We start from the raw sequence: 17,026 nt of genomic DNA, 5'->3' as shown, positions 1-17,026 counted from the left end.
CCAGTCCATATTGTAACAGATCAGAGGGCTAAAGTACTTAAGACTAAACACATATCAAGAGTGGATTTACACAACTATGAGAAAAGTTTAGTGTTTAAGTAATAAGCAAATCAACTCTTAGAAACAATACTGACTCTCAGGACTTGTAGATCAGATCATTATCTTGGACCATGATGAGGCTACCACAATACTGTTATTCTATGAGATTCTGCTCAATCAGCTGATTGATAAAATTTCCTTTTACGTTAATTATTCTGGTCCTTAATTTTTTAAAATAAAATTTCATTCCCTCTACAGAAGTAACAATCAAATTTACTTAAAAAACCCTCAATACCATGAATGATGTATTCTTGGGGGAAAAAAACAAATCTGAACTTGATCTAACTACAGAACTCACCACCAGTTTATAGAAAACATAGGGGATGAAGAGCATGTTAAACAACATCCAGGAATGTAATCAGCCAAATTCAAAATGTGGAAAATTAAACAGGGCAAATGTAGAGGAAAAAAGGAAGGAGATGAAGAGACTTAAGAGAGATATCAACTAAATGCAATGTAAAGATTGTGTTGGATCCTAATTTGAATAAAGGAACTGTAAAAACAAATGAGATGATTGGAAAAATTTGAACACTAACTAGAAATTAGATGATTTTAAGAGATTACCATTAATTTTTCTTAGGTGTGAATATGATATCATAATCATGATTTAAGAACTACAGTCCTTATCACTTAGAGCCTTACTTAAATATTTAAGTATAAAATGCTATAATGTCTAAGATCTGCTTTAAAATAATCCAGAAGAGGGCTACAGATGAAACAAGATATTAATTGTTGAAGCCGGGTAATGGGTACATGAGATTTCATTATGTTATTCTCTACTATTGTCTGTTTGAAATTTTTTAATAAACAATTTTTAAAAATTCAATGTATCTCACCACTGGGTAGTCGAAGAGAAGACCATACATCCTGAGCTCCCCAGTCTGGAGTGAGGGGAGGACAGCTGATAACTGGATATGCAGTGTTACCCGACATCACCGGTCCTAAACCATTGCTTCTGCCTGCCACTGCCACAAACACAGTGGGAATGCTATCCCCTAGGGAAATCAGTTTAATTGTTAAACATTCAAAAGAGATTTAAAGACAGCTTTAATAACAAAAGGGACTATGTGTCTTAAATATGACACTATTAAATAAGACACTATTATTACATATATATTCAAAATATGAAGTTCACTCTGCCTCTTATTGTATGTCAAGTAATAAAGTAGCAAGAATAGGTCCGGCCATCTTCAAGATCTACAGTATAAAGGGAGTACCAGAGTGTTAGTGAGGGAATGGCTCAAAGGCCCCCTCTACTATTGCCGCTTAGGCTCACTGCAACGAAGAACGACACCACCCGAACCAGTGTCTGTCCTGGTGTCCTTCAGGGAGACACAGTTAACAGAGACTAGGGTTTAGGAGGACTTCTTGAAACAAGAGCTGAAGGCAAATTCAATAATATAGTACCCAACTATTTAAGATCCTTCAATATATTTTCTAACATATCTCTAAACATTTCTTTCTTTGATAAATTTATAAATTATTCCTTTGTTTCCTACAGCAGAGATGCCTTATCTGGAATTCAAAATTTAATGTATCTCCATTTTTCTGGAGAAAGAGTTCTGGCTTTTATTAGCTTATCAAAGGGGTGTGAGACCACTCCCCACCCCCCACAAAAAATTTTAATAACTATGTTCCTGTGGCGACTACCTTTGGAAGGAACATTCAATCAAAACCTTTTCCAGTTGAGAAACATTCGGTTGTGTCTCCAGGGCACCATTATTTTAGATCAATGCTATCCCATCAAGACATTTCTTTTATATACTGAATTCTGCAATTATTCCTTAATTTCATGTTTGACTGCTTCCCAGGAAAGGCTAGCCATTCAAGATACTTGAGAGGATCTGCTGCTTCAACCTCAGGCCTCCCGTAAATCATGTGGGGCCTAGTCTCTGTTGGAGTGTATTAGAAACAATGCTTGAGGGCCTTGTTTTTAAGTAAAGACTAGTTCTAGTCTATATTTTCCTTCCATGCTTGAATTTTCAATTCTTTCTCCCTGATCCCTTCTTTTATAAGCTCCTAGAGCACCTTAAACTCTCTGGAAATGAGTATCATGAAAGCCTAGAATAAAACATTTTTTCCCTTGGAAATGTGGCAAACCTCTTTTTCAGCATCATTAGCCTAAACATCAAATTTTTTGGCAAAATCAGGGTAACTTCCTGAGATGCTCTAGTTATTTGACATTTACCTTCATACTCAGCTTTAATCCTCAGAGTTTCATCTGGCCCTTTATGGGCAGATGTTATCCGAAGTTCACATGGAATGCCAAAATTTCCACAAGCCTTCTTGATCTTTTCACAGTGACCAAGATCAGAAGTTGAGCCCATCAAGACTACAACTCTGCACTGACTTTCTGGTTTCAGAAGCAACTGGAAAAGAAAAACATGGATAGGCAAAAGAAGATAAGGACAAAAATGAATATAGGCATGAGTACCATAATAATAGTCAGTTCACAGAGCTATAGTTTATGGTAGAATTACATCTACACAGAGTATTTTCTTTCTTAGGCCAAATTTAAGACAGAGACAAACAGAACAAAATGGTAGAGGAGTTATTTTTCAAGATAACCTCTATATATAAAGGAAAGCAGCTTCATAATTAAGACCTAAAGACTAAGATTTTTAATCAGATAAATTATGTTTACTATTATAATAAAAAACAAAGATAAATACTCACATCTTCTAATTAATATTCAGGAAGCTATAATATAAAATATTTCATCCTTAGATTTTTAGTACATTCTGTTTAATGGAGGTTTTAAGGCATAATCAGCCAAACTACAAAAGTCATGTTATAAATCTTTGTAAGTTAGTGGCTTGGAATTCAAAATGCATATTTCCATGGAAATGATGTTCTAAAAAGGTCGTTATGACCCTCAGATAACCACAAACCCCATTCAATTTCCAAGGAATTATAGTAATAATAATACCATAAATCTTAAAGTGACATTTTCACGTCACATGGAGCTCCAGTCTGAACTCTACTAATGGAACCCATTCTAATGGAACTCTCAGTTGCAGTGTTGTGGGCGGGAAATGTAAAGCTTCTCCTGCAGGGGCAGGGAGGAGACAAGGATTCCAGGTTTCCCCAACGGGATCTGGGAGTAGTATAATGGCCAGCTTAACAGGAAGGGGTTCCATATGCCAGTGAGGCAAGTTCAGCTGGTACATTTCTTAAAGGTCCTCTTTAATCTTTAAAGTCACTGGGGAAAAAAAGGCACTGCACTCTGTCACTCATTTTTTCTTTCTGAAGCAAGATTTTCTTGGAGAAAAACATGTAATACAGTATGGACTTATTGCAAAACATGTACCTCTACTCTTTCTGCAACCCACTCAAAATTTTTCTTTACCATCTGGAGCCCTTCAGGAGTTACTTCCTTGAGATCACGATATGACTAGAAAATAAAATAGAAAGTTTAGAATACAAGTATTCTATTAGTAACATCCTTCCTATCTGAAATTATTTGGTTTCTGAGTTTGGGGTACAGATTAGGAAGAGTTAGCATAGTAAAGAATGTATCTGGGGCCGGCCCCGTGGCTTAGCGGTTAAGTGCGTGCTCTCCGCTGCCGGCGGCCCGGGTTCGGATCCCGGGTGCGCACCGAGGCACCGCTCCTCCAGCCATGCTGGGGCCGCGTCCCACATACAGCAACTAGAGGGATGTGCAGCTATGACAGACAACTATGTACTGGGGCTTTGGGGGAAAAATAAATAAATAAAATCTTTAAAAAAAAAAAAAAAAAAAAAAAAAAAAAAAAAAAAAAAAGAATGTATCTGAGTCTACAAATTGATATCCTGAATTAGACTAGAAAAAGTTCAGATAGTGAAGTATACTTACATTTTCATTTAAAGACAAGTGCTTTCTATACTACCAACTACAATTAACTGCCCTGAAAATTCTTATCTATTAAAAATAGAGGGGCTTGCCCTTATTTTGTTTTTTACAGGAAAGAGTAGATATGGAACCTGATAAGATCCAGAAGACTTCGAATAGAGTTCCAGATCTGCCACTTACTTATGCAATTGTGAAGATCTCTATCCTCTCAGAGCCTTAGTTTTCAGTTAGCCAAACAAGGATACTACTTGCTCTGTGTGAGCATCTATTAAAATAATAAATGAGAAATCTGCTTTATAAATGTAAAGTATTATTCCTATCTTTTTTTAGGATACAGGAAATATAAGAGATATTTATCTCTAAAAATAAATAGCAATCAACTCAGGTTCATATCATAAGAATAACTGTCTTTTCTTTTCTTGCCATCTTCCCTTTTTCCTCCAATCCCAGCCTGATCTTGCAAAGGATAAAAAAACCTCAAGCATTACCTACCTGTTTGTCTTTCTGTTGGCTTCGATCTCCTGATGGCCAGAGTCTCCAGGAATCATTATCAATAACATCAGCAAGCACAATTTCTTTGGTGGTTACATCAACACCAAATTCAATCTAGAAACAGAAAATCACCAAAGAAAAGTTTCTCAAAACTATACTATTAAAGACATTTCTCAGTTATAGTCTTCCTTTTCAAATCTCCATTTTATTGGTACCTTCATATCGACCAGAGTACAGTTCTGGGGCAACCAGGATTTCTCCAGTATTTCAAAAATAGCCTGTGTAGCATGACTCATGATATCCACTTCAGTTTGGCCTATAATAAGTCCAGCAAAGCAAAATTTTGCAGCAATTAGCTGTTCCTCAGACCACTGTGGATCATTATTGGCATCATCCTGAGAATAAAGTATAGGAGTACAATTAATTTAAATATAGAAATTTTTAACTTTTCAGATAACCTGAAGTCCTTTTTGCCTTGAGCATGAATTCGACAGAAATATTCATTTTCTTTAAAGATTTAATTTTTGTTTAAAATACCTTTAATTCAGAGCAATTATTTTTAATTTTTCTGCTTTTTATAGCTACTTTAAAACTCAAAATAGGGCCAGCCCCGTGGCTTAGCAGTTAAGTGCGTGCACTCTGCTGCTGCCAGCCTGGGTTCGGATCCCGGGCGCACACCGACGCGCTGCTTCTCCGGCCATGCTGAGGTCGCGTCCCACATACAGCAACTAGAAGGATGTGCAGCTATGACATAACAACTATCTACTGGGGCTTTGGGGGAAAAAATAAATAAATAAAATTAAAAAATATATATATATAAAACTCAAAATATTTGGATGAGTAACTTATTCTAGGTCATAAAGTGAAAGAATCTACTCTCTATAAACTAATTTAAACACAAGTTTGTGATTTTTATTTTTCTCTAATCAGCGTCAACAGAGATGCTAAGAAGGCCGAAACATATTTTAGTCCGCCAAACTTTTCAAGATGCCATTTTCATAACCTCCTAATCTTATTTTTGATAAGAATTTATACAAGACCACAAGTCTTTAGAAACATTACTTGATAATTCAAGAGACTTCATACAAAGTAAAGAGATTAGTAAAAAAATAAAATACTTTCATTTTATTCTAAGTAGTGTCTCAACTTTACATGAAGTTTTTCTTTTATTATGGATTCTTGATTTGTATAATTTTATAATCATAATATGAATGCTTTCAATTGTGCAGTTCACTGATTAAAAATGCAACACTGACATTGCTTCTGAAGTAGAACTATGTTTAACAGCATAAACAACAGAAAGAGAAAAGCAGTTTCAATAAAGAAAACCAGTACAAATTCACAACCACCAATCCCTACATCCTACATTGTCTATGTTTTTGCTTATGAGACATTGATAATAAAGTTTTTCTGTATTTGAATATAAACAGAGCCCTCATATTAGCCTTTACTTCAAACTCTTCAACAATAAATTCCAAAATTTTTTGACTTGTTACTTTTCTCTTCTTCCTAGTAATTGCTAATTTTAATTTATTCATTTTTTTAGTCATCTTGGTTCAAAGTAAGATAAGTAGATTTTCACAGATGTTGTCTTTTAAAAATCTGAATTATCATTGCTAGTGCACATTATTCGCTTATATTTCTAGAATGACAATTGCAATATCAAAAGCTCTAATAATGTTTAACTCTTTTGACTTTGTGATTTTAACTTTGTTGATATGTTATAGTAAGACACAAAAGCATAAAATAATTACCTTGAAAAACATCTCCACTTTAGGTGGGTAAAACTTATATCCTTCCTTGACACCAGGATTTCTTTTGACAAAAGAACCAGTTGCTATTCTTCTACAAACCCATTCAATTGGAATCATTTCACACTTAGGTGCAATGAAAGCCGTCTCCCCACATTTTCTGGTGAAAGCAGTTTTGATGCCTACATATTGATGATAAAGTTAAAAAAAACATTAAAATTGTATTTAAAAAGATAGATCTGAGGCATAATAAAACTCTACCCTTTACAAAAAAAAAAAAAAAATCCTATCTAGCCAAATGCATTACCCTTAAATGGCACTATCAAAAATAAATGTAATTTTTAAAAAAACGTAGAGGTAGGAAAACAAAATTATTAATATGGCTTTCTACTGCTTATCAAAATATTCAGGAATATTTCATTTTAATGTCGTATCACACAGTATATACTGGATCAGAAGATCTGGGGTCTAGTGACTTTAACATTCATTCATTCATTCAAAAAATACTTGAGTACTTCCTCTGCCACTGTATACCTAACTTTGCACAAAGCATTTAACTTATCTAAGTGGCAGTAAATTATCTCTAAATCAGATTTGGTTGCAGGATTCTATATTCTATGGTTCTGTATAATACGGGCCTTGTAAAATATCAACATACTTACCACAATCAAATACAGCCCTAAATTTTAGATAGCTTATTTCTCTTAATATTTGAAGCCAATAATCCTTGAAAAAAGCATCCAACAGGTAGCAGCAGGAACACAGTGGCCAACTTGGCCAAGAGCAAAGAAAACATTTGCCATTCCCTCTCCTTCTCTCTTGCTCCAACTGTTATTGGAAAACTAAGGTAAAGAGCTGACTTGTGATGTTCAGGATGGGAGCTACTTTATGTGGTGGCCTTGGAAATAACCTCTCTAATAATTGTCACAATGTATCATGAACCATATGATCCAGCAATTCTACTTCTAGATGTATACCCACAAGAACTGAAAGCGTGAATTCAAACAGATAGTTTTACACAAATGTTCACAGCAGCATTATTCACAATAGCCGAAGGGGGGAAACAAGCCAAGTGTCCACCAACAGATGAACGGATAGACAAAATGTAGTATACACATACAATGGATTATTATTCAGTCATAAAAAAGAATGCAATTCTGATACATGCTGCAACATGGATGAACCTTGAAAACATTATGCTAAGTGAAATAAAGGCTAAATATTGTACAAGTCCACTTATATGAGGTACTAAAGTAGGCAAATTCATAGACAGAAGGTAAAATAGAGGTTACCAGGGGCTGGGGAGAAGTGGGAATGAAGAATTATGGTTGAATGGGTCAGAGTTTCTGTCTGGGATGATGAAAAAATTCTGGAAATGGATAGTGGTGATGGTTGCACAATATTGTGAATGTACATAATGCCACTGAATTGTAGTAAACTAAAAATGGTTAAAATGGTAAATTTTATGTATGTATATTTTACTACAATTTAATTTTAAAAAGTATCAAGACCTACTTCAGGTCAGGTATTGTAAATTCATTTTCTTTTTGTTTAATCCTCATAACACCTGACAAGGTAGATAGTGTGAGTATCATCCAGCAAAACAGATAAGGACACTGAGGCACACTGTTATGTCAGCTAGTACTAGGTAAAGGAAGGTTTCTAACCCACAGTGTCTGAACTCTATAGGCTGCCCACATAACCACTATAGTATACTGCCTCTCCTAGAAGTGTTATTACATCATGGTACCAAGTAATACTATAGCATTAACATGAATTAAAACATCTCCTGGGGGCCGGCCCAGGGTTCGCCACTTCGGATCCTGGGCGCGCACTGCTTGGCAAGCCACGCTGTGGCGGCATCCAATATAAAGTGCAGGAAGATGGGCACGGATGTTAGCCCAGGACCAGTCTTCCTCAGCAAAAAAAAGAAGAAGATTGGCAGATGTTAGCACAGGGCTGATCTTCCTCACAAAAAAGAAAAAAAAAGCAAACATCTCCTGCAAATGTGTATGGGTTTACATAACAATGTTCATCTTCAGAATGTAATGTTAGTACCCTAATCCCAATCCAGTCTTCTAAAATCAATTTTTTACCAGGGAAGGATTGGGGATCTTTGATCTTATGTATGTTTCCATACATAAAGGGAACCGATATTTATGGAAACCTTGCACTGTGCTAAGTGTTTTACATGTTACCTCATTTAACCATACATAAAATTTTTGAGGTAGGTTTTATACTTTACAGTGAACAAAGCCAAGGCTCAAAGAAGGTAAGAACTTTGACAAGATATGTCATGCTGCCAATCAGTAATGGAGCCTGGGTGGCTGGGCCAATGGCGCAGCGGTTAAGTGCACGCGCTCTGCTTCCGCAGCCCGAGGATTCAGATCCCAGGCGCGCACCGATGTACCGCTTGTCAAGCCATGCTGTGGCGGCATCCCATATAAGGTAGAGCAAGATGGGCAAGGATGTTAGACCAGGGCCAATCTTCCTCAGCAAAAAAAGAGGAGGATTGGCATCGGATGTTAGCTCAGGTCTGATCTTCCTCGCACACGCAAAAAAAAGTTAATGGAGCCTCGACTTGAAATGCACTGTCTGGTTCCAAAATCTGTACTGGTTTCTCTGCATTCCCTCTGGGTTTGACCAGTAAGGTTTAATTCAAACAGGGGAAAGAGTAAATTGTGGTATGCTTCATGAACAGGAACTCTGGGAAAGAATGTTAAAGAGTACAAGTAAAATGGTCATTTTAACCTTTAATGACTGATAGGGCTTATGCGCTGGCAGGTGATTTATATCAATCCTTAACTTGAGGTGGTGACTACACACCCGGCTTCAAGAGCTCTTCTTTTTTAGGTCTGTTAATCATTAGTCATATTTGCTCATTTGTATATCATGCTTGACAGACTAGTATCCAAATCTATTGTTTAAATATATACTTTTTTTTTTTTTTGGTGAGGGAGATTGGCCACGAGCTAACATCTGTTGTCAATCTTCCCCTTTTAGCTGAGGAAGATTGGCCCTGAGCTAACATCTGTGCCCATCTTCCTCTATTTTGTATATGGGACGCCGCACAGCATGGCTTGATGAGCGGTCTGAACCAGTGAACCCTAGGACCCCAAAGCGGAGCACGTGAACTTAACCACTATGCCACTGGGCTTGCCCCAACAATAGTTACTTTTGCTCAAAGGAAAACCCTCCCCCACATCTAAGAGAACCAAAAGCACAAAATCAACTTATGATAATGATCTCATACAGAAAAAAAAATTGCTTCTAAAAGACAGATTCAGTTTAGATGATATAGTAATTGCTTCTAATACACATGCTAACCATTAAAGCAAATTTCAGGACTGCTTACAATGAGAAAAAGAACTCCCCTCATTTGTCTACAAAATTCAAAACTCCTATCAAGATTACTAAGAAAATGTAAATGTCACTTCATACTCTGAATTGCATGGCCATGTATGATAGCTAATCAGCCCACATATCCCTGGGGCCACCCATGTATTAGGGCTGCCCAGCTCCCCATCTGTGGTTTAGCAACTGCAGGACTGTTATTCCTAGCACTACCATCACACCTAAATGTAATTACAGTGCATTTCTGTGGGGGAACTGACATTTAAAAGGTTAAATTTCAATTTTTAAGTACTGAAACCAAATCCACGAATTTCATGAACTCAGGTACAGCTTGTAAAATATCCTTTCCATGGAAAAACAGTATTACCCATATGTATTATTTGTACAGTATTTTAACAGTTTGCTCTTGAGTGACAATGAGAAAACTAGAATCCTAATTTACTGATTTTATTCTGGTGCTCTTTCTATTTTAATTTCTGGAAATACCAGTGAACTTAACCACTAAATTTGGAACATAACCTGGTTATAAAGAAAGCAGTTTTAAATAGACCATTGGTGGTCAGCTAGATATAGCATTTATTTAACCATTAGCGAGTAAAATTACATAAGAACTCCTAATCTGCCCCCTAAAACTAATCTGTTGAAGAATTTTTAAAAACTTAGGTTTTCCTTTATTTCACAGTATATAAAACCTGGAAAACACCTTTCAACATTTCCTGTGAACCACGTAAGTTTCAGCTATGTTAAGTGTGCTAAAAACAGTACTTTAACGATAACTGTTAGAGTACTTCACTTAGGGTGACCAACTTTCCCAGTCTCCCCAGATACGGGACTTGCAGAGTCAAAACTAGGAAAGTCCTCGACAAACAGAGACAACTTGGATCACCCTAATTCACTTGTCCTAAAACCCCAGAAAATGCACTGAATAGTGCCTTACTGAATAAGCAAATAAAAACTTGAGTCTGTACTTATCTTCCATTACTTGAAAGTATATATACATAACCCCATAGCTATGTACAATTACTATGGGCACATAGAAGCTAATTTTTTTATTGTTAATTTATAGGGTTAAGCAACTTTTTAAAATTTTAATGTATATGGGGAGGAGATAACTTGGGAGGTCAAAAATGGGATCACTTTATCTGTACTGTAAAAGAAACTTAAAATTAGTTTGATGCTCTCTCTACAAATCTACTCAGTCACTGGGAAACCACCAATCAAGGAAGCCTTGAAATAAAAAAAAATTTTGGATCGTATTACTTACGAACTGTGGGAGGTCCTTTCAATTTATAGCAATACACTCACTTTCGATGCATAGAAGGATTTATAATGTGGATGACAATTTAGGTTGGCAATTAAATATTATTTTTTCACACTAACTTAAAAATGTGAAACAGGGTACTTTAGAAGAGGCAAAACTACTCAAGAACCCATTCTGTAGTGACAATGGATTTAACTTGAAGTTTCTTGTTATTTTGTGGAAGGCAGGTACACGTATCTTGACTAGAAACAAAACTATTAAATTCCACTTTGGATTTAAAAACTAATTTAAGAAAGATTAATGCTTACTGGAAGCTCTACGAAATGAAAGGGCAACTGGAATATTGGAAGTAAAAGGAGATAAAGTTATTAAATTATAAAATTAGAATGAAGATAATAAGGAACAAAGCTTTTATTTTATAGATAAGGAACCAGAGGCTTTAAAGGCTGCATGATCCAAAGCCATGAGGCCTCTTGAGGGAAACAGCTCAAATTTTTTACTAGTTGAGATTTCACACACTACAGACCAATCAGCTACTGACTAAATCCCTGCAAAAACTCATTATCCTAATTGCCCTTCTTTTACTCCTTATGCCCTCCACACAATGTTCTGATCTTAATTTCATCTTTCGAATAGAATTCTCTATTGGAAATAATCTTCATTCAGTTTTAGAGTAGGAGGTAACTCCTGGAGATCTTTGATCTAGTCCAAATCTCTCACTTGTGGAATGGCAGGATAAGAAGGTGTGGTTGCAGTCTTCAAATACTTTCCAGGGCTTTCAGGCGGACGAAGGTTTTGAAATTCTTCATTATCTCCAAAGGGCAGAGCAAAGAATAATTGTATAGAATTACAGGGACTAAATTTCAGTTCAGCTGCCTAACATGAGAATGGGCTTCCTTCATAGGTAAGTTCCTCAAGACTGAAGATTGTAGAAGAGAGAAGTTGCAGAGAAGATATCAGTGCCAGACAAAGACAGCAGATTGTTAAGATTCCTTTTTACTAACTAAATGATACTACTTACTAATTCTAAACCAAGTAAAGTGTTACAGTGAAATTTAGGAGTTCCTGGCTTGATTTAAATAAGCTTAGCTTGTGAAACATCCCCAAACTACATGTTGTTAATCCAAATGTCATCTCCCCATGAAAGAGATCAGAGAGTGTGTGCCCGTGAAAGACAGGAGGTTGCGGGGGGAGTCACTTACCTGCTTCCTGTAACAAGTGAAAAACATAACTGGTAATGAACATGTTCTTAATTCAAATAATGTCATTGCCCCATAAAAGGACCAATATGTGCGAGAGAGAACACTAAGGGAGAGGCTATTGGGAGAGCCACTTACCCGCTTCCTGTAACAACTGAAAAATACAACTGGTAATTTTATTTGAGATTGCAGCTTTTCCTTCCAGGTGATTCTTTCTGGCTGCATTTCCTGCTGTAATCTGGTCCTTGGACTGCAGGAGGACTTTTCCTGGACTATCTAACAATTCATAGACTTCTTTTGTTTTACCCTCATAGAGTTTTTTACCAATGTTCAGTACTGTGGAAATAAAATGGAAATATCAAATTTCAGGAAGAAATTTCCTGAATATTGAAGACTAAATTATCTAGAATGATGAAGCAGTGAACATATGGAGTGATTAAGTAATAATTTTAATAAAAATTAACTCATCTGCATAGAGCGTTACTCTACGCACACTCTACAATTCACATGCATCATTACATCTGAGTCACACAATTTTATGAAGAATTATACTTATACAAATAATTATAGAGATCAGGAAACTATGTATCAAAAAAGGTGGAGGTCATGCAGTTACGAAATGGCAGAGCCAGACAAAATCCTACGTCTTCTGATATCAAATTCTATGTTCTTTCCACTACCAACCTGCTTCTTTCATAGCAGACCTGAAGCAGAATTAAGATACATTAAAATTAATGTAACAACACTAGTATTTTCTTATATATACTCATAATACAATAACTAAACTAGCTTGCAGGGAAAAAAATGCTGAATTTTTCCTGATTCCTGCTTTCCACGGCAGGCAAAATGGGAAAGTTCAGCCAGATGGGTTTCTTGATTTCAAGTTAATGTGTCAGAGGAGGCACCTCCATCCACTGAAGTCCATTTGGAAGCACCTCTTCCTATTTCTTAATCCTGCTTCCCCACCCCCCTACCATTAATCCTTTCCCTTCGCTAACAGTTATAGGAAATCATTGAAGAAGTAAGGATAAGAGAATCCAATCTGGATGCAGGTCCTAAGACCTAAAGAAAAGTAGACCCTGGTCATTAGAAAGACTGATTTAGATGAAGATCAGAAATAACAGAAGTTAAACCTAAAATTTCCAAGGGGAGAAATCACCCCTCATTCTCCCAGAACACTGACTCATTCTCAGTATTAGCATTTTTTTAGTGTCCCTGTGCCAGGAACTGGGGATAAACAAGTAAACAAGCCCAAGTTCCTGCTTTCAAGCCACCTGAGTCTGAGGGGAGCTGAAATTAAATAAGACATCATAACAAGTATAACATGAGAAATACACAGACTATGGGATCACAGGTTCATAGCAGGGCCACCTAACCTAGTCTAGACATCAGAGAAGGAAGTCTAGAACAAAGTGAGGATTAGGCTGAGATTTGAGGAATGATGACAATTTAGCCAGAAGAGGGGAAGGGGTAGGTAGTGGTGGTGAAAAGACCACTATGGGGTGAAATGGGGTGAAAGTGCATGGCAGAATTTCAGTATGGTTGGAGCACTGTGTGTGTGTACATTGTTGTTGGGCAGGGAAGAGGGGGCAGCCGCTAAGGAGCAGAAAGGAAGGGCAGGAGATAAGACAGGCGAGTTGGGCAGGGGTCAGATCACCAGCTAGCGGAGGTAACCATTAAACAAACCAGTTACAATTCAGTTTTATAGTTGCCACTACAGGGTATCTATTTTAGAGGATGAATTCCCATCCTCCTATTCTAAGTGCTTGACTCACTGACAAGGTTTAAAAGGCCCTTCAAGATATAGCCCCAGCTTAGTGCTCCAAATTCAGATTTTTCTCTTCCCTTTCTAGAATTCCAACTTCCATAACTGAATTTCTTTTTTTTTAATTTTTTTTTTAAGATTTTATTTATTTTATTTTTTTCCCCCCAAAGCCCCAGTGGATAGTTGTATGTCGTAGCTGCACATCCTTCTAGTTGCTGTATGCGGGACTCGGCCTCAGGATGAACGGAGAAGTGGTGCCTCAATGCGCACCCGGGATCCGAACCCGGGCCACCAGCATCGCAGCGCGCGCACTTAACCACCAAGCCACAGGGCCGGCCCTCCATAACTGAATTTCTATATCTTCCCTCCCAGGCTTTTGACATGCTCTTCCCTGAGGCCTGAAACATTGTTCCCTTACCTCCCATTTCAATACTCATCCTTCAGGCCTCATAAGCATGTTGACTGAGTTCAGACTTTCTCCATGTGACTTCTGAGCACTTTAGTAAAATGACCAATTTCTGTGTTAAAAAGATCATTATGAGTGCTATGTAGAGAATGAAATAAGGAAGGGGTGGGTGGAAGAAAACTAGAGACTGAGAGCAGTTAGCATGCTATTGCAGCAATCAAGGCAAGAAATGTCCTGGTCTAAGTAAAAAGCAGTGGCAAAAGATTCAAGATATTTAAAAGGTAAACATTTTAAGAACAATTGATTCAATATGGAGGATAACAGAGAGGGAAGAGTTGGGGGCCGATCCCGTGGCCCAGCGGTTAAGTGTGTGCGCTCTGCTGCTGGCGGCCCAGGTTTGGATCCCAGACCCCCACGGATTCACCGCTTGTCAGGCCACGCTGTGGCGGCGTCCCATATAAAGTGGAGGAAGATGGGCACGGATGTTAGCCCTGGGCCAGTCTTCCTCAGCAAAAAGAGGTGGATTGGTATGGATGTTAGGTCAGGGCTGATCTTTCTCACCAAAAAAAAAAAAAAAAGAGAGAGAGAAGAAAGAGTTAAGGATGTTGCCTAGGTTAGGTAAAAGGCAAATGAAAGTTTGTACCTCCCGCCCCTCCCTCCCTATTTAATTGAATCAATATTTATTATGTAGTTGATAAATAGGGTAGGAATTTCAATTAATGGGTAGAAATAACGTAAGAAACAATCATAGGACACATATGCTACAAGTGCCAAAATGCCTGCTACAAATTCATAGATGAATTCAGAAGAGACTGCTGAAGACTGAGAATAATTCGTGGAATTGAAATGTTAGAGTCTTGAAAAGTAAAGAACCTCCACAGAAGAGGTAAGAACATCTAGGACTGTGCTGTGCAATAAGGTTGCCACTAGCCACATGTGGCTATGAAACACTTGAAATGTGGCTACTCCAAATTGAGATGTGAGTTAAGTGTAAAATACACAATGGATTTCAATATGGAAAAAAAGGATGCAAAATATTCCAATTTTTTATATTGATTACATGTTGAAATGATACTATTTTGGATATATCAGGTTAAATAAAATACATTAAAATTAATTTCACCTGTTCCTTTTTACATTTTAAAATGTGGCTACTAAAAAACAAAGTTACATATAGTTTCATATTATATTTCTATTAGAGAGGACTGTTCTAGAAGAAACAGTATAATAAACATAGAGAAGAGTAAACTTGTTGAATTAACCTGACTGGAATGTAGCTTAAGATTCACAAGAGAGAAAAATTAAAGTTAGGGCTGAAGAGGTTGGAAGCAAGCAGTACGCAGGATGTGAATGAAAGTGTCTTCAGAATGGATTTTAATAGCACTTAGATTGCTATTGAACATTTTTGAGCAAGGAAGTGCCATTTAGGAACCATGAAAGTGAAATTTTAGAAGTATTAACCTGTCAAGAATACGTACGATGGAAGAGTCAAAAACTAAGAGATTTTACCAGTTTAGAGGTATGGCAGGAAAAATTCTGGTCTAATACCTTGATTTTACGGAGTTGTTACTCGTGATCATCTGGATCTTTTTGTTTAGTCTGTAATTTTTTACCTAAATTCAAATTTTCTATGTGGAAGAGAACGTACTGACTGGCCAACACCAGCAATTTGGTTCACCACAAATTTAGAAATTGAGTGTGTGGAAAAAACAAACGTTTTATCAGCATAAATGGCACAAATGATCGTTCTCGAGGATCTGACCACTCACGCACAAAATGATTACGTAAATAAGTAAACATGATAAATGCACACTGAAGCAAGGAAAACTTTTTTGGCCTGGTGGTTTTGGAGCTCTCCACAGCCATCATGGCATCAAAAGATTACTTTAACAAACACACAAAATCTGGACAGAAAACAGCAAGATTTTTGGAAGGCTCAATTATTAACTTCCTGGAACAGCGGGTTACTATTAACCTAACAAGAAAAGCAAGACCTTGGTTTGAAGAGTCAACACTAGAGGTTCCTGTGACTGTTTTACAATATCTACTGATCACAAACGCCATTTCCAGGCACCTCTCCAACCCCTGGCCATTTCTCGTTCTTCTTCCCCATCCCGGGGGCAGCTGTGGGTGTTGCAGCAAGTTCGGAGAGGCCCGGGAGCGCTTTGTTCAACGCACTTCTCGGCGGAACCTGGGCCACGTGTCCGCCGCCCGGCCGCCTAGAGGCGCCGCTGCAGGAAGACCCAGCACCGCCCCAGGAAGGATGCCGTCCGCGCGAGCCCGCGAGCTCAAGGCCGGGGGACGCGAAGACCGAGGAGGACAGGGCGGCCCCGGCGAACTCCTATGGAAGCCTGTTACTCACCCTCAGCAGTCGCCATGATCCTGCGTGGGCTCGGGGCCGCGGCCGCGCTAGGAAGAGAGGCAGGACTCTGGAAAAGAGGAGTGGCCAGAGACGCTCACAGACACGCCTCCGGAGCGCCCACCCGCGCTCTCTGCCAGCACCACAGCAAGGGCACAACCCTGGGCCTTTCCGCAGACACCTAGGAACTTACACTCCGGCAGCGAGCGCTTCCCCTGAGGTTTCCCGCCGCGCAAGCGCAGCAACGCAGACCCTCCCCCCGCCCGCGCGGGCGCTGTGGCAGGAAAGGTGAAATGTGGCGCGCACTGGAAGCCCCTCCCCATTCTACAGCAGCTCGCGACCCGGGCCCCATTTCCGCAGCGCGTGCAGGTCACAGATTGGAGCGTACCAAGTAGTGACGGGCGGGGAAAAGCCTGTGGGGAGGGCACGCAAAGTTTATATCTTCTGGGAGAGAAATGATGTTAACCCCGCTAGTCTCATCACCCCCGCATTAGGCGCTGGAAAATAA

The 17,026-nt window shown here is 38.3% G+C and overlaps 1 protein-coding gene across 3 annotated transcripts in view; it reads right to left on the bottom strand.

Annotated features, from left to right (window-relative positions):
- PAICS (phosphoribosylaminoimidazole carboxylase and phosphoribosylaminoimidazolesuccinocarboxamide synthase) overlaps positions 1–17,026 on the bottom strand; it is a 23,530-nt gene extending 6,504 nt beyond the window's left edge. The window contains exons 1-9 of one of the 3 annotated variants that reach the window (XM_087434364.1): positions 16,907–17,026; positions 16,522–16,588; positions 12,127–12,324; positions 6,178–6,356; positions 4,639–4,818; positions 4,424–4,537; positions 3,410–3,493; positions 2,288–2,468; positions 936–1,094 (exon numbers count right to left, since the gene is read on the bottom strand). In XM_087434364.1, coding sequence (XP_087290490.1) covers positions 936–1,094; positions 2,288–2,468; positions 3,410–3,493; positions 4,424–4,537; positions 4,639–4,818; positions 6,178–6,356; positions 12,127–12,324; positions 16,522–16,537 — 1,111 coding nt within the window. In that variant the 5' untranslated portion in view covers positions 16,538–16,588; positions 16,907–17,026. Of the gene's footprint in view, positions 1–935; positions 1,095–2,287; positions 2,469–3,409; positions 3,494–4,423; positions 4,538–4,638; positions 4,819–6,177; positions 6,357–12,126; positions 12,325–16,521; positions 16,695–16,906 lie in introns of those variants that run through there. The other 2 variants (XM_004419082.3, XM_087434363.1) reach the window with 2 other exon arrangements.

This window comes from Ceratotherium simum, chromosome 8, assembly GCF_057802395.1.
Source record: "Ceratotherium simum simum isolate JZ-2026a chromosome 8, ASM5780239v1, whole genome shotgun sequence".
NCBI lineage: Eukaryota > Metazoa > Chordata > Mammalia > Perissodactyla > Rhinocerotidae > Ceratotherium > Ceratotherium simum.
This window is presented reverse-complemented; position numbering and strand designations above follow the sequence as displayed.